This window comes from Prionailurus bengalensis, chromosome D1, assembly GCF_016509475.1.
Source record: "Prionailurus bengalensis isolate Pbe53 chromosome D1, Fcat_Pben_1.1_paternal_pri, whole genome shotgun sequence".
Classification (NCBI taxonomy): domain Eukaryota; kingdom Metazoa; phylum Chordata; class Mammalia; order Carnivora; family Felidae; genus Prionailurus; species Prionailurus bengalensis.
The window spans coordinates 9,738,335-9,761,162 of NC_057346.1; the positions used below are offsets into that span (position 1 = coordinate 9,738,335).

General features: G+C 38.5%; 1 protein-coding gene across 4 annotated transcripts in view; it reads left to right on the forward strand.

Moving 5' to 3' along the window:
- The first annotated feature begins 4,081 nt into the window (after positions 1 to 4,081).
- Positions 4,082 to 22,828, forward strand: part of SIK2 (salt inducible kinase 2) — a 122,602-nt gene continuing 103,855 nt past the window's right edge. For 2 of the 4 annotated variants that reach the window (XR_006297255.1, XR_006297256.1), the window contains exon 1: positions 4,101 to 4,390. Coding sequence is in view for 2 of the 4 variants with exons in the window: in XM_043579287.1 (XP_043435222.1) it covers positions 4,256 to 4,390 (135 nt within the window). In the remaining 2 variants the exon portion in view is untranslated. Of the gene's footprint in view, positions 4,391 to 22,828 lie in introns of all 4 variants that reach the window. The other 2 variants (XM_043579287.1, XM_043579288.1) reach the window with 2 other exon arrangements.

Consider the following 22,828-nt stretch of genomic DNA (forward strand, 5'->3'; position numbering starts at 1 on the left):
TTATTTTCATAATAGTTTCTTAAACATAGTGGCACCCACATGTTCATTAACTTGACAGATCGATGCATATTTGGGGAATACCTGTATTTTATAAGCATCAGAAGCTATTTTAATTGGCACAGGTGAGTGATTGGGACTTTCTCATGTACATTCTTCCTTGTGTAATATAAAAAGAAAAGCATTCATTTTAGCTTTGTAGTCTCTTTTTTCTAAGCAAAGTGCTCCAATAAAGTCTCCACCAGGTTTCAGTTTTGAACTAAATCTGAATTCAGTCCTGAGCTGCCTGGTATGTTGACTTTTATTCTGTCCTAAAACAAGAAAACAGTAAAAATGCAGATGTTGTTCATGATCAAGGAAACATGGCACATATCTTGTTTTTCAAGTTCATAGACTATCAGTTTCAGCAAAATACGTACAGCACTGTGAACCATGAAGGTTCCCCTCACATTTCAAATCACTCTTGCGTTAACTCCTTGCTAACTCCTCTCCACATTTTTGTTCTAAGTTCAGTATGTTCTAGAATTCATTCTTATCTCAGCTTCTCATCATCTTTCTTAATTGTTTATATATATACATGCTTTTGCCTTTTGGCATGTTATCTTAACATCTTTTTACTAACTCAATGGCAAATATAATGGATTCACAGCATTAACTGGGTATATTGCATTTTAAAGGCCAAGCAAGTAGGAAATCGGTATCCAGAGTGCTCTCCCTCATTGATAATAAAACTGGAGATGAAAAAATATAGGAATTGTATGAAACCTCTCTTGTCTCCTTTTTTCCCTTTTATCTTACTTTCTTTTTCCTGATTGGTGGTGGTGGTGGTGGTGTGTGTGTTTGGGGAGAAAAAAAGAGGAGAGGGAAAAGGGGGAGAGAGAAAGAGGAGAGGAAAACAAGAGTTGGATAATATTGATAATTTCTGAAATGTATATAGCTGTCATTTGACGCAAAAGCACATAAGAGACACTTAGGGAAAGAACTGCAGAGGGAAAAGTAGATCTCTTGGACTGAGGAAACTGAGCTGAATCACGGATTCCAAGATTGCAATACTCTTCGTCCACATAGTCTGTCCAGGGTTCTATTTACAGCCTACCGTAATTTTCAGTGGTGCACCTGCTGCATTTCCAAGGGGGCAAGGTTTATTTTTGGCACAGCTCCTCCTACTTCTCTCCTATCCATGGCTTCTCTTCCTCTGACCTCCAGACACTCAGCATCCTCGCACTGATCTCTCATTTGCCAAAAACCTGTTGGTACTCCCTGCCATCTCCTCCTCCTCTTTCCAGCCCCAAATCGAGTCCTATTTCCAGACTCTGCAAGGAAGTAGTTGGCCTGGTTATCTGATTAAAATAATCTGATGGAGAAGACTCTTAATTTCTGTTCAAAAGATGTACTTTAAAGGCGGAGGTTGTTAGCTTTAGATGGGTCTCTATTTGCATTTTGGGGTTCTTATGTAAATAGCTTTGCATCAGGTTCCCAAAAGAACCCAACCCCAGAGCATTTATAACACATTACTCTAACTGGCAAAATGTATATAGGAACTCGTTTTGAACCACGGTATGGATGTGGGCTGCTGGTATAGTGATAAAAACCCTCATACTACTCTCCTCAATCCAGAAACCTGTCTAACAACCTTCCTTCTCACTTTTGCAAACAACATAATTCACAGTCGAGTAGGGTATTGCATGCACAATACCTTATTGAAGGACAGAAAAACAGCGGGTGGAAGGCCCAAGAACCAACTGATCCTACATGAAGAATATTAATAATATAAAATGTACACATATACACATTAAATTTTCATTTAAAAACTAAAACAGAAGCTGCAAGAACAATACAATATCTACCATATACCCCTTATCTAGATTTATCAGTTGAACATTTTGCCACATGATCTATCTTTGCTAAACCATTTGAGAGTAAGTTACAATATCAAAAATACTCCAGTGTGTGTCTCTTAATAAGGGCACTGTATTTCATAACCACAATTACAAAATTCAAAAGGCTTAATTAACATTTAAACAAAACTATTATCTATTATACAATCCATATTCAAATTTGAACAATTGTCCTGAAAATATTCCTTTATAGCACGTTTCTTACAATTCAAAATTACATGTTGGCTTAGTGGCAGGTCTCTTTACTTAAATCTATAATGGGTTTTCAGCCTTTATCATTCATGACACTGACCTTTTTTTTTTTTTTTTTTGAGTATAGGCCAATGGATGAGTAGACTATTTCTTAATTTGCATTTTTCTTTTTTTTTTTAATTTTTTTTTTTTTTTGCAACGTTTATTTATTTTTGGGACAGAGAGAGACAGAGCATGAACGGGGGAGGGGCAGAGAGAGAGGGAGACACAGAATCGGAAACAGGCTCCAGGCTCTGAGCCATCAGCCCAGAGCCTGACGCGGGGCTCGAACTCACGGACCGCGAGATCGTGACCTGGCTGAAGTCGGACGCTCAACCGACTGCGCCACCCAGGCGCCCCTAATTTGCATTTTTCTAATTGTTTCATTGTGATTAGATTCAGAACATGGATTTTTGGGTGAGATACTATATAAGAGACACTGTATCCTTGTCAGTATCTCACATCAGAAGGCACATCATGTCATTTTTATCCCATAAGTGGTGACGTTAACTTTGATTATTTGTTAGGGTGTTGTCTACCAGATTTCTCCACTGTAAAGGTGCCATTTTGTCACTTTGTAATGAATAAGAAACCTGAGGATACTTTGAGAGTGTGTAAATATCCTGTCTCAGGGATTTTAACATCTATTTTATAATTTTTAAATCTATTGAGAATTCCATATCTGAATCAATTATTATAATGGTTGCAAAATGGTGATTTCCTACCATTTCTTCCAGTACATTAACTGTCAAAAAGTTATTTCTCCCCCCACCTTTATATTTTTTAACAGTTTAAGATTAAAGATGCACTTGTGTATTCTTTTTTGAATTATGACACAATGAATTTCATTTTTTATCATTATTCATTCATGGTGCTCTAATTGTCCCAGTCTTGGTAGGTGGAGTTAGCGTCAAACCGGCTCGTTTCCTTTTGATGTGTGCTCACCATTCTTCGAAAATCTTGCTCCCTGGCACAAGACCTTCAAGGACATTTTATACTTTCCATCTTTCTGACCTCGAGTCAGCCATTTCTTCAGAGTCTGGTTCCTTTTGGTAGAGATTGGCATTTAGAAAGCAAGATCTGGCGCCATGTAATATATTTCAAAATATTATGAGAACACTGTTCCTGTTTCCTTGGGCCGCCACACGGAAGACTGGTGTGTGGTGATTTGCAATCCTAATTCTACCATGATCTGCATGACCCTGGCAATTCCCTTCATTCTTTGGGGCTTGATTCATCATCTGAAAAGAAATTGGATTAGACAGGTATTTCTTAACCTTTTCAGGGTCACCGACACGTTTGCGAATCCGACAAAAGCTACGGCCCCATCTCCCCCCAGACCATCTCCAGAAAGCAAACATTCGCAAACATTTTAGGCGGGCTGAGACTCTGAAGCCCATTTGAGGCTCCAAATCCCTGGATTAAGTGATCTCTAGTGTCTTTTCAAACGCCGACATTCTGTGTGTCTATAAGCGACCCTGCTGCTATCAGAATGATTCCTCAGAGACATCAAAAGGTGGAGGGATTTCTACAAAAGCAGACGAGAAAAGGATACAAAGAAAGGAGCCTGTGAGCAACGCGTTGCTCAGCCACAGTTCTTGCCCGGTGCCAAATGCAGTCACAGGTGAGCGGTTTTGGCGGGAAGCTCCCCAGGTAGGCGGAGAACGCCGAGGCAGGGGAAGGAGACCGCAGACCCGGGCCAGGTCTCTGCACCCCTCCGTTCCGCCCACCAGGGCTCGCTCTTGCCCTTCGTCTGGGTGGCCGAGGAACTGGGCGGGCCAGGCGGCGACCCCGCCCCTGGCAGCCGCGAGGCAGTCGAGAACCCCGGGCACCGGAGTCCGGAAAGAACGCGCCGTCCAGGCCCCGCCCGTCTTCCCTCCCTCCCCGCCGCCGACGTCGGCGGTGCTCCGGTCGCCATGGTGACCAATCGAGGCCCGGGCCCGCCCCCGCCTCCCAGCCCCGGCCCCCTGACGTCGGCGCACGTCAGCGGCGGCGCGCGCCTGGCTGGGCCCTGCGGAGCGGGAGGGAGTGAGCGAGGGAGCGAGCGGAGCGGCGTCGCCGGAGCCCAGCCGCGCCGCCGGCCCGCCAGCCCGCGCTCCAGTCCGCCGTGTCTAGCAGCGGGGCCCAGCATGGTCATGGCGGATGGCCCGAAGCACTTGCAGCGCGGGCCGGTCCGGGTGGGGTTCTACGACATCGAGGGCACGCTGGGCAAGGGTAACTTCGCTGTGGTGAAGCTGGGGCGGCACCGGATCACCAAGACGGAGGTGCGGCCCGGGGCTCGGCGGGAGCGTCCGAGGCGAGGGTCCGGGAGAGGAGCTGTTGGCCGGGAGGGGCGGCTGCAGCGGGGGGTTGGGGTCGGGGGGGGCTGGGTCTCCAGCTGAGGCGAGGGGCCTGGGACAGTGCGGACCTGGGGGGTTCAGGGGGTCGGTGAGCGCCGAAGGGCTCGGGGCCCGCTCCCCCGGAGTCGAGTGTCGTCCAATCAGTAACCCGACCAGCCGGGGCTTTGCCTTTTCTACGCCACCCTCGGTGGCCACACAGAATTTCGCCCAGAGCCTCCCACCCGGGCCGTGACCTGGTCCGTGGCCTCCGCTCCAGAGCCCAAGTTCCGCGTCTTCCCTGCTTTCAGCTGGGGGGTGGGGTGGGAGGGGAAGTCTGGGTGCTCCCGGGCTGCGCGGCGAGGGACGGGGCCGCCTGCGCCCGGACTCCCGCGACGGGGCATCGCGCGGCCCCCATGACCGGGGCGCCCCTCCTTGGCCCGGCGAGGACGGGGGGGGGGTGGGGGGGCCCGGTGGCCGGGAATGCCCGGCCGGCCATTGTCCATCTTGTCTCCCTGCTTTTGCCCGACAGCGTCTCGGATCTGGTGTCAGCCTCGCTTGATCTCGTGCCTGAGGCATTTCCATCTAATACTCCAGACAATAGAACTGGTGTTAAAATGGTCATCCCTTGCCTTTGCACAGTCGGTGGCTCGGTCTTTCTTCGCCTGGGTTGTCCCTTTACCAGGTGTGCGTTCTGGCTGCGAAGACGCGTTCCTTAAGCCACATCTGAGGCCGCCTCTCTACTCCTAAAGCCCTCAACTGCTTCCCGACGCTGAATCCTGCATCCCCCCCCCCCCCCTCCGCTGCACATTCTAATGCACCGCACATATCTTCTCACGAGTCTCTGTTCTTACCTAACCCGCCCCCCTTCCTTTCACTGCCTCAAGCTGCTCTCCTCAGGGTCTCTATTTTAAGACGTGCAAATTAAATACTTCAGAAAAACAGTTGAAACAAAACCATTCTTTAGAATAAAACCTTGTGTTTTTGACGTACTCTACCCTGCCTTGTTGTAGTTGGTCTGGAGTTTCGTCCTTTTTCAGTATTTTTTTTTTCCCGGTTTTCATCCTATTCAGTTTTTCCCCTTATTAGTGCAAATGCACTACAGCTTGAATATGCAATAACCTAGGACTTTTTTTTTTTTTTTCCCAGAATGGCTATGTAAGGTGAAGGACATTTGAAAACTTGAGTCATTTTGGTTGCTGTTGTTCTTGGAAGTTTTGCTTAATGTGAAGGAGTCCATTTCCAAAAAGTAGGGGCATCTGGCGTTATGTCATCTTCAGTTTTTGTTCTCCACCCCCCCCCCCCCACCCCACTAGTCCTGAGGGATTCCGAATCTGACTTATTTTTTTGGTATCAGGACCAAGGTCACAAATTTACCATTGTTACCAATTATGCTAAGTTTGTAATGATAAATAATGGGGCTGTAATGAGATTACTTAATCCTGATCCCAGCATTGCTAAAAATGAAGAAATTGATGCCATCCCTCTAATGAACCATGGCCTAATGCCTTGCTCTTTCCCCATAAATTACATTAAAAGAAGGCATTTTTAATTGTATATCTGTATATGAGCCCTTGCTTACGGACTCTAAAAATCGAACCAATTGTGCGTTAAAGAAAACGTCTACAGAACTTCTGAACATTTTTTATGTGGTTGAATTCCAAACCCATTAGTTCATAATTTTTTTTTCTCATCAGCTTTTAACAGTGTTGGTTGCAAGGTTTAATTAATTCAGCTGTTATTTATTAGGTCAAATGTAGATAATACGGTATCGATTTAAGAACTGTTTATGTAGAGCTGGTGTGAGTGACACTTTCGCTTGAGGTTGACAGTTTAAACCGAGTGCCTTTTAAACTGATAAAGCTGGTGGAGCTAGGGGGCACTGTGGAGCAGTACGGTGGTTTGGCTACAGATACTGAGATCGATGCATTTGTAATTGAAGGCACAGGTTGCATCCTGAAAGATCACTCAGATCCTGGTATACATGTGTAAAATGATTTAATTTAAAAGCTCAATTTCTAGTCCACAGAACCCACCTATCTCCCTTTGCTTTTCAAAAGAAGGTGGCCTTGGGGCACCTGGGTGGCTCATTCGGTTGAGCCTTGGACTCGCTTTCAGCTCACATTCTGACCTCATGGTTGGTGGGCTCCAGCCCCTGGTGGGGGCTCTGCCTGGACAGTGGGGAGCCTGCTCGGGATCCTGGCTCTTGCCCTCTCTCTCGCTCTCTGTCCCTCCCCCGCTCATGCTCTGTCAGTCTCTCTCTCAAAAAAAAAATAAATAAATAAATAAATAAATAAACAAATTAAAGGTTTTTTAAAAAAGGTGCCCTTAACATATAATAAGAAATAATGTGAATTTAAGATGGGTGCATGTTCCTGGTAATTTGGTGTGAGTGGCGATTTTAAAGTTGAGAGGAATGAGGGAAATAGGAAGGTAGTGAAGAGAAAAAGTTCTTGTAGATCTGAAGTTTTGGAGAGTTGCTCTGTGAGCTTTCTCTGTAATTTGCATTAAGAATTGTTTAGCAACAGCACTGATACAGTTGTTTCTTAAAGTATACTATTAACAAGGATTTTTAAAGCAGTGTTATCTTCATTCGCTGGATGATTGATTGTGTCTTCACTTGATTGATTTGTGTCTTCAATCAATACAGCTACCTCAAATACTGTAAATAAGATGGCTAGTGGCACCCTTAACGTTTTATGTATTATGTTAGGTTCTCATTGCTGAACGTATTACAGTAATTACAGTGAGAGAAATTAAAGTGGTGTAAAGAACAATATCAGATAAATACCATGATCGTACTTACGCTTATAGAAATTTCTTCGATATAGTATGTCTTAAAATCAATGTAAGTTTGTGTTTTAAAACTTAGAGGTCTTGTTTTCCAAGTTTGAACCCATGGCAAATTTTAGGATTTAATTTAAATGTCTGTGTGATGAAAAATTGGACCCCGTTATTTTTTTTAATGTTTATTTTTTGAGAGAAAGAGAGAGAGGGGGGCAAGGAGAGAGGGAGAGCGAATCTCAAGCAGGCTCAGCTCTGTGAACGCAGAGCCCAAGGCAGGGCTCGATTCCAGGAACCCTGAGACCGAGACCTGAGCTGAAATGAGTTGTCTGCTTAACCAACTGAGCCACCCAGGCACTCCAGGGACCCAGTTATTTTCACTTGGCACTTCTCTGTCACTCGTTCTGAATCACGGAAGAATGATGTATTTTCTACACAGCTTGGGAGATCCAAGACTGTTTGCCTTTTAGGAAAAGAAAAATCAGTACACAAAAAGAGATCTTCATTTTGGTCTAATCTATCAAATAGCTTAACATTGTTTAAGAAATGTAATTACATTCTCATCTGAAGCAGTATTCTTATGTTAGATTTCTATGTAAATTTTGCACACAAAAGGCAAGGCAGGTGGTGATAGAATCCAGCTTCCTAATATAATACTTCAGAAAAGCTTTGTAGTGTTGGTTTGTGGTTTATGAATTAGAGTAGCTAATTTTGTAAAATTAGCATAATGGGAAAAGAATAATAGCATTTAGACTGTTAAACTATTTTAGGCAATAGTGGTTGCTAGTTTGCTATGCTGTGTGTGTCCTTGAGTAGTGTTTTATTTTATGAATACTGTGCTAGCAAGGAATTGTTTCCTTCTAATTGTATGGCTAGTTTTTTTTTGTTGTTGGTTTTGTCTGTTAAATAAAATTCCAGAAAAGTCGTTTGTGCCCTTAAACTTTTTTTGTTTTGTTTTGTATTAAAGAAATAGAGTCTGACTATAAAAAATAGAAGCATATAGTGTACAAAGAGTACATGTGTAATTCCTCCACCAGTGGGAGTAAATCATTCTTATGACATATTTCCCTCTAGCCTTTAAAATTTTTTTCCATAGATGAGATCATATACTATATACACTTATATAAATTGTATCCTTTTTTCCATTTATCATTATAGCATATTTTGCTTAATATATCTAACTTCATAAAATATTTTTAATAGCTGCATAGTGTTTCACCTAGTGGATGAATCCTCTTGTTTAACAATTTTCTTATTAAACATTACGTAATTTCCAGTTTTCACTTAGAGTAAATAATTTGCAGTGAATAATCTTTGTATATGTAACTGTGCATTTTTTCCTGGGGGAGGGAGCAGGAGTGGGTAGTGAAATTTGGAGGTAAATTCCTAGAAGGGAAATTACCAAGTGAGAAGATACTATTTTCACATTAAAAAGTAATATGTATTCTCAAATCAATCATGTTTGTAATTGAAAAATTTTAAAGTATAGATAATGAAAAGAATTACCCATAATATCACCACCCCAAAATAACCATTAGTTATTTTCAGATTTTTTCTGTGACAGATAATTAAATTTCCCTCAATACCATTCCTCTTGTATTGCTTAGCTAAAGAGCATGTAAGTGTGTGGTTTGTGGAATCTTGAAGCTGTTTCACAGAGGTTCTGAAATTCAGTGTTGGGCTACTTACTTATCCTTAAGAGAACCTGGAATGCAAAACTGATAGCAAGGACAGCCTGAAAACTGGTTTGTTTGTTTGTTTGTTTTCACTGAAAAGCTGTCTGTGTGCATTTTGGGGCTTTTAAGTTTAGGCATAATTCTGTACTACCTTAAAATATATTTTTATAGCTTTCCAAATAGTTAAATTATCAAAACTGCATTTTTAGAGCAAGGGTAGAAACAAGAGAAGATATTATACTCTGATCACAATGTTTCTTGAAGAAGAGAACTTAACTTTTTTTTAATACATTTGAATTTTATATTTTGCTTTAAAGTTTTAAGACTCCTCTCAATAGTCTTAGTAATAATCTTGTGCGGTGAAATATTCCATATTTAGCAGCAGTACTATGTACAACAGAAGGACTTGTTTTTACCAAATAGTATTATCACTAGCATTTATATCTGGGCCTATGTATGGTCTTTATAGTGTGTTGAAACGAAAATTACATTTGTCGTGGAATATATATGCTTTATTAGAAACTGTTCTCTAGTTTCTTGGCACCCCAGGCAAGTAATAGTTGGCAAATTATTCTGCTAAATATTGCTCAAAATGATCTGTTCTTTTGAGGGAGTAGTTGGGGACAAACATCCAAAATAGAAATTGTGTAAATTTTTATATTCTGTAGAAATTTTTAACTTTAACAGAGTTTAATGTGTTCTGATTCTAATTCTACTGGGAAATTCTATCTCAATATCAGGCAATTAAGAAAACATTTATTTGGAAATAACTGAAACTGGCCTCTCTTCCTGGATTCATATGATGACATATGACTTACGGGCCACTGCTGATGGCAGAGGCAGTTTCCTTGGAGCCAAGTGGAGTCCAGAAATTCACTAAGATCATTCTTTGCTATTTAGTGTACCTAGCCCTTCTTTCACCTTCTACATCCATATTTTTGAAAAAAGTTTTTTTTTTTTAATGTATTTGTATGCCTTTATACAGAAGGTTTGTGGAGAATGCTTTCTCACCCTTCAAAGAGAAATAGCCAGTATATATCTAGTTTGAGATTTTCAAAAGAATGAAAGACAATTACTTTTGGGGATTTCATCAGAAGATCATTTTAAAAAACATTTAAAAACAGTTTAACAGTTAAAGTGATAAATCTTGGATGAATTAGACTGAAAAATGATGCTAAAATTTAAGTTCTTCTCTAAGATAGGCATAGTATTTATGTGTGTTCCCCAGTAACATAAGGAACACATGCTCATTGGAGACATTGTTGAAAAGAGAAGAAAATAAACATCTTTAATGCCACCATCCAGACCAGGACATCACCGCTATTAATGTTTGGTTCATATCCTCTTAGTTGTTCACATATATTTTATATGTTAGTAATGAAATTGATATTGTCTATACATATGTTTTTTTTTACTTAATGACTTACCATTTCCCCAAGTTAAAAAAAAAAAAAGTCTAAAGTGTGGCTAATTAGTATCCTTACATATGACTGTATTTTATTTGATCAATTTCCTATTATTGAACATTTAGATTATTTCCCTCTCTTGCTGTTTTACTTTCTAAGATAATGTTTCAGAAAGCATTCCTGTATATTTATATATCTGTATCTATATCTATCTCTGTGTGCTTATCTGATTTTTCCCTCAGAGTAATCCCATGGTAATGTACTTTCCTAGGTCAAGGAGTATGTCCTTACATCTATGTTACAGCATGAGATGCCAAATTACCCTCTAGAAAAGTAGCACCTGTTAAGTTTCACCAGGAAGAAATCATTTGCCAGGAATATTGATTTTTAACATTTTTCTCAGTTGATAGGGGAAAATAATATTTTTTATTCGAATTCACATATCTGATTTAATATTTTTTATTTACTTTGATTATATGGTTTTATTTTGTTTTTGATGTTTTATTTATTTTTGAGAGAGAGAGAGAAAGTGAGCAGGTGGGCAGACAGGGAGGACCAGAGAGGGAAACACAGAATCCAAAGCAGGCTCCAGGCTTGAAAAAGCTGTCAGCACAGAGCCTGACAGGGGGTCGAACTTAACGAGCCTTAAGATAATGACCTGAGGGGCGCCTGGGTGGTGCAGTCGGTTAAGCATCTGACTTCAGCCAGATCACGATCTCGCGGTCCGGGAGTTCGAGCCCCGCGTCGGGCTCTGGGCTGATGGCTCGGAGCCTGGAGCCTGTTTCCGATTCTGTGTCTCCCTCTCTCTCTGCCCCTCCCCCGTTCATGCTCTGTCTCTCTCTGTCCCAAAAATAAATAAACGTTGAAAAAAAAAAATTTTTTTTAATTAAAAAAAAAAAAAAAAAAAAAGATAATGACCTGAGCCGAAGTCAGACGATAACTGACTGAGCCACCCAGGCACCCCAATTACATGGTTTTTATAAGATATGTTATTTTTTTTGGAAATTGCGTTTTTATCCTTTGGCCCATTGTTTAAAATTGAGTTGTCATTTTTTTGATTTGTTTAAATAATTTTTAAGATAGAATATTTTTAATCATTTCTTTTATAGTCATGATAATCCTCGGTTCAATTTATATGGATCTAAAAATGTAGTGACATTTACCTTTTCTCCAATCTGTTTTCCTTACCCACCATTAGAAAAGTCAAATTAAATCTTCATGAGAATTTATTTCATTATATAAATTCTTATACCTTAAAAGTCAAATTTTAAGTTGGAAAAAAGTCAAATTTATTTAAACTTAAAAGGTAGAGAACTCCATGTTAGTTTTACTGACTTTTACTGCTTTCAGAAACCCTTTCACTGTGGGACCACTCAGTCATGTTGACTTGTCAGCCAAATGTTCTGATTCCACCCATGATTTGATATATAAGCTTGTAAAGTGCATTTAATGTTTAATTTCAAAGATTTATATGGTAAGAATAATGCTCTTTGGTACTTCAGAAGAACTGTATTCAATTGGTATATTAGTGGTAAATAGTGCTGAGGCAAATGTTACCTGAGACAGTAAACATAGGTTAATCCCTTCTGATTTGTTACTAGAAGAATAGCTCTTATTGTGTAACTTCCTTGTAAATTCCCCTAAAGTTACTTTTGTATGTGTGGCTTCTTTAAGTGCATAAGATGAATATTTCTTTAATGAGAAGTGAAAAATAATTTTTGTTAAATTATCAGAAAGACAGGATAACATTACCATTAAATTGCATTTTGAAAAGTGAAAAAATGTCTTTCATCCATCAGCTTAACACTGTTTCCTTTCTGCTCTTGCATTTAATTGCTTATCTTCTGTACAAATTTGTATTTTACACATTATTCCTTATATACACATTGCTTTTACTTTGTTGGAAACATTTTTCTATATATAATCTTTTAATTAATGTTTAAATTTTATGAAATACCCATTTTACACAGAATTTAGGAAATAAAATGACTGATAGTTCACAGATGGGGAAGTTAGCATATGTGATAAACAAAATCATTTCATTTTTTTCTGTTTTTCCTATTAGAAAAGTAATTCATGCTCATTGAAGAAAAATTTTCCAAAAAGTATAAAGCAGAAAAATAAAATAATCCCCAATGTTTTTCACACACTGATAACATTTTTGTCATATTTGTATCTAATTTTCCCTGGTCTTTTTTTATACATACCTCCTGTTGAGAATTCTTATATACCAGTTTTTTTTTTTTAAACATTTTTGTTCATTTTGAGAGACAGAGACAGAACACGAGTTGGGGGTGGGGGACAGAGAGAGAGAGGGAGACACAGAATCTGAAGCAGCTCCTGGCTCTGAGCTGTCAGTACAGAACCTGACATGGGGCTCAAGCCCACAAACCATGAGATCATGATCTGAGTCGAAGTTGGACGCTTAACCAACTGAGCCTCCCAGGCACCCCTAAATACTAATCTTTTTTAATTTAAATTTTTAGTCTAAGCACTTCTCTATATTTTTAAGAACTATTATAATGTGTAACAGTCATAATATAAGCTTACTATAACTTGAATAATTATTTCCCACTTACTGTTTCTGTTTCTATATTACAAATAATATTCATTGAATATTTTTACAAATAAATCTTTATCATCGTTTTAGATTATTTCCTTCAAATAATTTCTCAGAAGTAGAATCCTTAAGCTAAATACTGTGTGTGATTTTTTTCTTAAGTGTAATTAACATGGTGTTATTACTTTCAGGTGTAGCATTTAATGATTCAACAATTCATACATTACTCAGCGTTCATCACAATAAGTGTACTTTTATCTTTTGATTTTAATTTTTTTTATTTGAGTGTAGTTGATACACAATGCTTCATTACTTTCAAGTGTACAACTTAGTGATTTGACACGTTTACACATTATGCTACATTTATCTTGTATAGCTACCATCTGCCCCATTACATCATCAATACGGTATCATTAACTGTATTCCTTATACTGTGACTTTTATTTCCATGTTTTATTCATTCCTTGGCTGGAAGCCTGTTTCTCCCTCTTTCTTTCACCCATTTTGCCCAATGCCCCACCCTCTTCCCCTCTGGCACCTATCAGTTTGTCTTCTGTAGGTCTGATTTTGCTTTTTGTTCATTTGTTTTTGGTTTTTTTGGATTCCACTTATGAGTGGAGTCGTATCGTATTTGGAGATATGATGGAAGATACGAGGAAGGAGAGAATCCCCAGCAAGCTCTGCCCTGTCAGCGCAGAGCTGGACATGGGCTCGATCCCACAAACCATGAAATCAGGACCTGAGCCAAAATCAAGAGTTGGATGCTTAACCCACTGAGCCACCCAAGTGCCCCAATTTCATCCTTTTTTATGGCTGCATAATCCATTTTACATATACTACATCTTCTTTATCCATCTTTTGATGGACACATTGCTTCCATATCTCAGCTATTGTAAATCATGCTGCATTAAACATCGGGTTACATGTATCTATTCCAATTAGTGTTTTTGTTTTCTTTGGGTAAATGCCCATTAGTGGAATTACTGGATCATATGGTGTTTCTATTTTTAATTTTTGACTAACCTCCATACTGTTTTCCACAGTGGCCTTGCCAGTTTATATTCCCACCAACAGTGCACGAAGTTTCCTTTCTTCTCCAGATCCTCACCGACACTTGTTATTTCTTGTCTTTTTGATTTTAGCTCTTCTGACTGGTGTAAAGTAATAACTCGTTTTGATTTTGATTTGCATTTCCCTGATGATGACTGATGTTGAGCATCTTTTCATCTGTCTGTTGGCCATCTGGGTGTTGTATTTGGAACAATGTCTATTCAGGTCCTCTGCCCACTTTTTAATTGGTTTGTTTTTTTGGTGTTGAGTTGTATGGGGTTTTTATATAGTTTGGATATTAACCCCTTATCAGATACCTCATTTGCAAATATCTTCTCCCATTCAGTAGGTGGCCTTTTTGTTTTGTTGATGGTTTCCTTTGCTGTACAAAAGCCATTTTATTTGGTATAGTCCTAATAGTTTATTTTTGCTTTTGTTTCCCATGCCAAAGGAGACCTATCTAGAAAAATGTTTCTATGGCTGATGTCAGAGAAATTACTCCCTGTGTTCTCTTCTAAGATATTTATGGTTTCAGGTCTCACATTTAGGACTTAATCCATTTTGAGTTTTATTTTTGTGTATGATGTTAGAAAGTGATCCAGTTTCATTTTTTTGCATGTAGCTGTCCAGTTTTCCCAGCACCATTTGTTGGAGATTATCCTTTCACCGTTGTATATTCTTGCCTCCTTTGTTGTAGAGTTGTTGGGTGTATTTCTAGGCTTTTGTTCTGTTCTGTTGGTGTATGTGTCTGTTTTTGTGCCAGTACCATACTATTTTGATTACTAGAGCTTCGTGATATATCTTCAAGTCTGGGATTGTGATACCTCCAGCTTTGTTTTCTCTCTTAATATTGCTTTGGCTACTTGGGGTCTTCTATGGTTCCATACAAATTCTAGTGTTTTTTTGTTCTAGGTCTGTGAAACATATTACTGGTACTTTGATAGGGATTGCATTAAATTTATAGATTGCTTTGGATAATATAGACAGCTTAACGTTGATTCTTCCCATCTACAAGTGTGGAGTATCTTTCCATTTGTTTGTTGTGTTCAGTTTTTCTTTCATCACTGTTTTATACTTTTTGGAGTACAGGTCTTTCACCTCCATGGTTAAGTTCATTCCTGTGTATCTTATTCTTTTTGGTACAATTGTAAATGGGATTGTTTTCCTAATTTCTCTTTCTGCTATTTCATTATTAGCCATAGAAATTCAGTAGATTTCTGTATATTAATTATATATCCTGTGACTTTCCTGAATCCATGTATCAGTTGTAGTAGTTTTTTGGTGATGTCTTTAGAGTTTTCTATTTCAAGTATGTCATCTGCAAATACCGTTTTACTCCTTCCTTACGAATTTGGATGCCTTTTATTTCTTGTCTGATTATAGTGAGTAGGATATCCAGTACTATGTTGACTAAAAGTGGTTAAGAGTGGACATGCTTGTCCTGTTCCTGATCTTGGAGGAAAAGCTCCTAGTTTTTCACTACTGAGTATGATGTTAGCTGTGGATTTGTCGTGTATGGACTTTGTTATATTGAAGTAGTTCCCTCTGAACCTATTTTGTTGAGAATTTTTGTCATGAATGAAAGTTGTACTTTGCTAAATGCATTTTTTGCATCTTTTGAGATGATCATATGGTTTTTATCTTTTCTCTTGTTAATGTGATGTATCACCTTGATTGATTTGCAAATATTGAACCACCTTTGCATCCTTAGAATATATCCCACTTAATCATGCTGAATGATTTTTTAAAAATATTTATTTATTTTTGAGAGAGACAATGCAAGCAGGGGAGGGGCGGGGAGGGGGGGGGGGACAGATGATCCGAAGCAGGCTCTGCCCTGACAGCAGTGAACCCCATATAGGGCTCAAACTCACAAACCGTGATATCATGACCTGAACTGAAGTTAGATGCTCAGCCTAGTCAGATGCTCACCTGAGCCACCCAGGTACCCTGGTGAATTAATTTTTTTTTTAATGTATTGTTCAATTTTATTTGCTTATATTTTGAATATTTTTGCATCTGTGTTCATCAGAGATAGTGGTCTGTAGTTTTTGTATGTTGGTTTGTTTGTTTTTTGTAGTGTGTTTTATCTGGAATTGGTATCAGGGTAATGTGGCCTCTTACAATGAATTTGGAAGTTTTCCTTCCTATTCTCTATTTTTGGAATAGTTTGAGAGGAATAGGTATTATGAACTCTTGTTTACATGTTTGGTAGAATTCACCTGTGAACCCATCTGTTCCTGGACTTCTTTTTTTTGGGGGGGGGGGGGAATTTTGTTGTTGTTGATTTACTGATTGAATTTCATTCCCAGTTATCAGTCTGTTGAATATTCTGTTTCTTCTTGATTCAGTTTTGAAAGGTTATATGTTTGTAGGAATTTATCCATTTCTTCTAGGTTGTCTACTTTGTTGGCATAAAACTTTTTATAATCTCTTATAATTCTTTGTATTTCTCTGATGGTTATTTCTCCTCCTTCAATTCTGATTTTACTTATTTGAGCCCCCCCCCCTTTTTTTTTTTTAAGTCTGGCTAAAAGTTTGTCAGTTTTGTTGATCTTTTCAAAGAAGTGGCTCCTGGTTTCACTTTGATGTAATAGAGTTTTTGTAGTCTCTATTTCATTTATTTCTGCTCTATATTATTTTTTTCACTTCTACTGGCTTTGGGTTTTGTTCTTCTTTTTCTGTCTTCTCTAGGTGTAAGTATAGGTTTTTATTTGAGATTTTTCTTGCTTCTTGAGGTAGACCTGTATTGCTGTAATCCTTCCTCTTAGAATAGCTTTTGTTGCATCTGAAAGATTTTGGACCATCGTGTTTTCATTTTCATTTGTTTCCATGCATTTTTTCATTTCCTGTTTGATGAATTGTTGGACCCATTTACAGTTTAGTAACATGTTCAGCTTCCATATATTTGTGTTCTTTTCAGGTGTGTGTGTGTGTGTGTGTGTGTGTGTGTGTGTGTGTGTGTGATTTCTAGTTTAATACCCCTCTGGTCAGAAAAGATGCATAATATGATTTCATTCTTTTTAATTTGTTGAGACTTGTTTTGTGGCCTAACATGTTATCTGTTCTGGAGAATGTTCCATGTGCAATTGAAAAGATTGTGTATTCCACTGTTTGGGGATGAAATGTTCTGAATGTATCTGTTAGATCCCTTTGGCCTAGTGTGTCATTCAAAGCCAGTGTTTCCTTGTTGATTTTCTGTTTGGATGATCTGTCCATTGATGTATGTGTTAAAGTCTCTTACTATTAGCGTATTACTATTGATTTTTTCCTTTATGTCAGTTAATAGTTGCTTCGTGTATCTGAGTGCTTTCATGTTGGGTGCTTAAATATTATTGTATTCTATTTTTGGATTGTTCCCTTCATGATTATATACTGTCTTTCTTTGTGTCTTGTTAGTTTGTATTGTAAAGTCTGTTTTGTATGATGTAACTATTGCTACCCCAGCTTTCTTTTTGCTTTCATTTGCCTGATAAATGTTTTTTCCATCCCTTCCCTTTCAATTTGCATGTATCTCTAGGTCTGAAGTGAGTCTCTTGTAAGCAGCATATAGATGGGTCTTGCTTTATCCTTTTAGTCATCCTGTGTCTTTGGATTGGAGAAATAACCCATTTACATTTATAATTATCAATAGGTAGGTACTTACTGCCATTTTGTTACTTGTTTTACGATTATTATTGTAGTTCTTCTCTGTTCCTTCTTGTTTTGCTCTCTTCCCTTGTGGTTTCTTTAGTATTATGCTTGGATTCCTTTCTCTTTATTTTTTTGTCTGTTACAGGTTTTTGATTTATAGTTACCATTAGATTCATAAAAAAACATCTTATACAGATAGCAGTGTATATTAAGTTGATGGTTGCTTAAGTTTGAGCCCATTCTTACAGCACTACATTTTTCTCTCCCCCACCCCCTGCCACACACACACACACACACACACACACACACACACACACACATTTTATGTTTATGATATTCTATTTTACATCCTTTTATTTTGTGAATTCCTTGTCTGATTTTTCTGCCAGTGTTTAGGTGGTTTTCAAAGGTAGTTGCACAGATATGGCTGTTACCTTCGTATATGTTTGGGACAAGGTGAGCTCAGGATCCTTCACCATCTTTCTAGAACTCCCTCCGGATGGATAATTTTTAAGGTTCTTGATAACAAATGTCAAATTACCTTTCAGAAAAATTAAAACCTATTTTATGGTTATACCAGCAATGTATAAAAGTGGCCATCTTATTGAACCTTAGCTTACAAGAGTGTTTACTTTTTAATTTTTGTAAATATAGGAGGAAATGAGAGGTATTTTTTGAGATATAGTCTACATAACTTATTAGGTAGTTTATTGTTTTTAATTCATGTTGTTCCACTTCTGAGGTTGAATATTCAGTGTTATATGTAAGCCCTCCAGAATTGTATAGGAAACCTTCCTTTTGTCTCCTAGCAGAAGGAATATAAATTTTTCTATCTTTATATAAACTCACTAAAGGTTTATTTATTTATTTTAATGTTTTTTATTTTTGAGAGGGACAGACAGAGTGCAAATAGGGGAGGGGCAGAGAGAGAGGGAGACACAGAATCTGAAGCAGGCTCCAGGCTCTGAGCTGTCAGCACAGAGCCCGATGCAGGGCTTGAACTCAAAAACCTTGAGATTGTAACCTGAGCCGCAGTCAGTTGCTGAACTGACACAGCCACCCATGTGCCCCAAGGTTTATTTTTTTAAAAATACATTCATGCATATATAGGATTTGGCTAGTTGAATAACAACAAAAACGGAATCCCTCAATTTAGAGTCCCTTGCTTGATTTTGTTGTGACCATATAGATTTTGTCCTCAGTACTTTATTCAGAGCTAAGTAGAAAAGGGATGCAGACAGTAAGATCCCAGAATTCTAAGTTATTAGTTATCTTTAAAATGAGCTGTTGGCTGGGGTGCCTGGGTGCCTCTGCCAGTTAAGCATCCGACTTTGGCTCAAGTCATGATCTTGTGGTTCATGAGTTTGAGCCCTGTGTCGGGCTCTGTGCTGACAGCTTGGAGCCTGGAGCCTGCTTCAGATTCTGTGTCTCCTTCTCTCTCTGACCCTCCCCTGTTCACGCTTTGTCTCTCTCTGCCTCAAAAATAAATAAACATTAAAAAAAAAATTTTTTTTTTTTTAAAATGAGCTGTTGGCACACAACCTTTTTGTATGTTGGAACTTTTATACACATTGGGAAAATCCCCAAGTGCAGATTTTTTTGTTGATAAAACTTGTTTTCCAAAACATGTTCTCTTTGTTCTCACAGGTCTATTAAATTCCTTGAGGGTAGGAATCACATCTCTTTGATTTTTGTATACTAAGCATTATTCCAGGCACACAACAGGTGCTCAGTGAATGTGTGTCTAATAGGCTCTTTAAAAGAGTAAAAAGACTCCGGGCACCTGGGTGGCTCAGTTGGTTAAGCATCCAACTTGAGCTCAGGTCATGATCTCACAGTCTGTGAGTTTGAGCTCAGAGCCTGGAGTCGGCTTCAGAATCTGTGACTCCCTCTTTCTCTGCCCTTCCCCCGCTTATGCTCCATCTTCCTCTGTCTTTCAAAAAATAAATGAATGTTAAAAACATGTTTTTTTAATTAAAAAAAGTAAAAAGACTGAACTTGAAGTTAGAAGGCCTGTGTTTTTTTTCCCATTAATTCACTTGAGCTTTAGGACCTTGTAGATAGGTGACATCTTTTGAACCTCAGTTTCATCTACTCATGGGTGCACTGCTTTTTCCATTTACTTCACAAAGTTGAGAAATAAATGAGATAAAATATGTTAAAGTATCTTGTGAAATTAAAAAGTACTGTACAGTTGTGAAACTCATGATCATTATTATCTGGGAAGTACTTGGTAATGAGTCCCATTGTTAAGAAATTACCTGGAAGGATATGCCAGAGCCTGCTAGCTAGTCCCCAAGAATCCAGTGTTTCCTCTTCTTCCTGGACCTATCACTGGACTGTGTCCTGGCCTCTTTCGCATTTAGATACGGTTATGTGACTGAGTTCTCACCAATGGAGTGAATAGAAATAATGTGTGCCACTTCAGGCCCAACCCTTAAAAACCTATCGTGAGGGCTCCCCAAGCTTTTTTCTCCTTCTCTCTCCTTCTGTCTCCAGGTTGGAATGGAGACAGTCCTGGGGTAACTGTGGAAGGCTTTAAGGGTGGTGAAGCCTCCTTTAACCTGCTTGGAGGCATCTGCACCCATCCAGTTGTGCTACATGAGCAAGAAATAAGCCTCTGTTGTATTGGAATCTGTACATTTTGCGGTCTACTTGTCGTAGCAGTTAGACTACTCCTGACAATTAAAAGGAGCATGCTGACACATGCTCCACTTTTTCTTGAGTGCTTTATGTTCTCATAATCCTTACAGCAACCTTACAAGCAAGGGATCACAGGTCAAAGCTGTAAGTGTATAGAAATGTGGTCCATATACTTACAAAACAAAATAGAAGAAAGAATGATATTTTTTCATTTAAGAATTTTTTGGTTGAGAAAAGTTAAATAATGAGATTTATGACTTGTTATTATTTTTTATTTTTTGAATGTTTATTTTTGAGAGAGCATGAGCAGGAGAGGGGCAGAGAGAGAGGGAGACAGAATCCAAAGCAGGCTCCAGGCTCTGAGCTGTCAGCACAGAGCCTAATGGGGGGATTGAACTCAGGAGCCGTGAGATCATGACCTGAGCCGAAGTCAGATGTTTAACTGATTGAGCCACGCAGGCACCCCCTGAGATTTATGACTTATTATGAAAGTTTATTTACATACCTTATATATTTTTCAGTTTTTCATTGTTGGAGGCCAGGATTTCAAAAGAGTATGAGGTATCTCTTGGTAATACCTTGCTTTAATTGGAATTTAGTGTGTAAATTTTTTCTTTAACATAATGTTAAAGCTATTATAATCAGGATACTCATTTTCTATTTATTAGCTGGTTCTAATGCATTTCATTATAAAAGTTTTTTGTTGGTGTGGGTACAGGTATCTAGACATCCTCTAGAAATTGGAGGACAAGACATTTTCCTCAAAAGAAGCATGTGTGAAACTTCATATTACCTTCCTAAGGAATAATATTGGGGAAATTAAAATACACACTTATCCTTTTATGTGGCAGCACTTACCCAAAGTAACTGATAATACTGTATCGTAAGATTGAGGAGGGAGGGGGTCGCTTTAAATCTATTTAGGTTTGAGATGGTCCAGTAATGTCCCTAATATCAAGTACAATATTGATCAGTCTCCTTCTCTAGCATATTTTAGCATGTTTTACTTTCTAGAATATTTTGATTGTAGAAATAAATAATATACCATCAAACATAAAATAATTATCACAGAATGGACGCACTTTACTGTCTAGAGAGGGACCTGCCCCCTTTCTTCTTCAGCAATAAATTTAATTTGATACATTATATTTAGTAATCTGATTTCCCCTAGGAGGCTTGAGTTCTTCTCTGGGTTACAATTAATTCAAATCAGGAAATAAGCTGTGGACAGCAGATTAGAAATCCAGAAGGGTAAGAAATAAACCTTATAGTAGAGCTTTAAAAGGCAAGAGCAAAGGACAAAGCAGCCATAGGAAAGAAGAAAAAACTAACCATATAAACAGGAGTTTGAAGGAATTAAGTGAATTGACAAGCTCAGTCCTATTTTCTTGGATACCTTTTAGGAGTATTGAGCTATTTATTATATCACATACAATAACTGATATTAATAATTGCCTTGAAAAGTAACATAAAACTGAGTTATGTGCAGAATACATTTTGGTAGAATGTGAGGTACATTTTATTTATTTATTTATTTATTTATTTATTTATTTATTTATTTATTTTTAATGTTTATTTTTGAGAGAGAGCGCACCAGCGAGCAGGGGAGGGGCAGAGAGAAAGGGAGACACCGAATTCAAAGCAGGCTCCAGGCTCTGAGCTGTCAACACAGAGTCTGACGCAGGACTCGAACTCACAAACTGTGAGATCATGACCTGAGCCGAAGTCAGATGCTCAACCGACTGAGCCACCCAGGTGCTCCAAGTGCATTTTAGAGTTTCTTCAGAACTTGTTATAATCAAGGTTTGGGTGGTTCCCACTGATCTGAAAATTTTAGTTAAATCAGGACGGCTTATTTCCTAACCAAATAGCTACTATTTCTTAAAAAATTAGTTCTTCTTAGGTTGCGTAGAAAAAAGTACATGATTCTTGATTTCTGACTACCTAGTTACTCACCTTCAAATGCAGTTCCTTCAAATTACTAACCTTGGAGTGGTTTGAGTTCTTATCTAGTTGTGCTAGAAAGAAGCTACACTGTTTAAAAATCAGATTCTTTTAAGGAAGTGAAAAGCTAGTGTAATTACTAACAGATGAGTTTTTGGACTTCAATTTTTTTTTTAAGTTTACTTATTTTGAGAGAGCACAGGGTAGGGAGGGGAGGGGCAGGGAGAGAGAGAATCCTAAGCAGGCCCCACACTGTGAGCAGGATGGGGGCGGGGGAATGGCAATGCAGGGGCTCTAACTCACAAACCGAGAGATCATGACCGGAGCTGAAATTAAGAGTCTGATGTTTTACCGTCTGGGCCACCCAGGCACCCCTGCGCTTCGATTTTTAAAACAAAGTTGAATCCAGTTGGTATCTTTCATATAAATTGATTTTAATACTTTATATTTAGCTCCCCCACCACCGCCCAACCAAAGCTATGTCTACATTCTTTGGAATCTATCACTTTTCTAGAAAAATTGTTTCAATACAGCAGAAATTGCCTTCTACTCGGCTGATCATTTGTTTAGAGGTACTTTGCAGCGAGATAACTGGTTGAAGCTGCTGAGATTTTATTTCTTCAGTTTATAAGTAGAGTAAAACATTACGGTTACACTAAAAGAGAAATATATTTTATTAAAGCGACTTTGC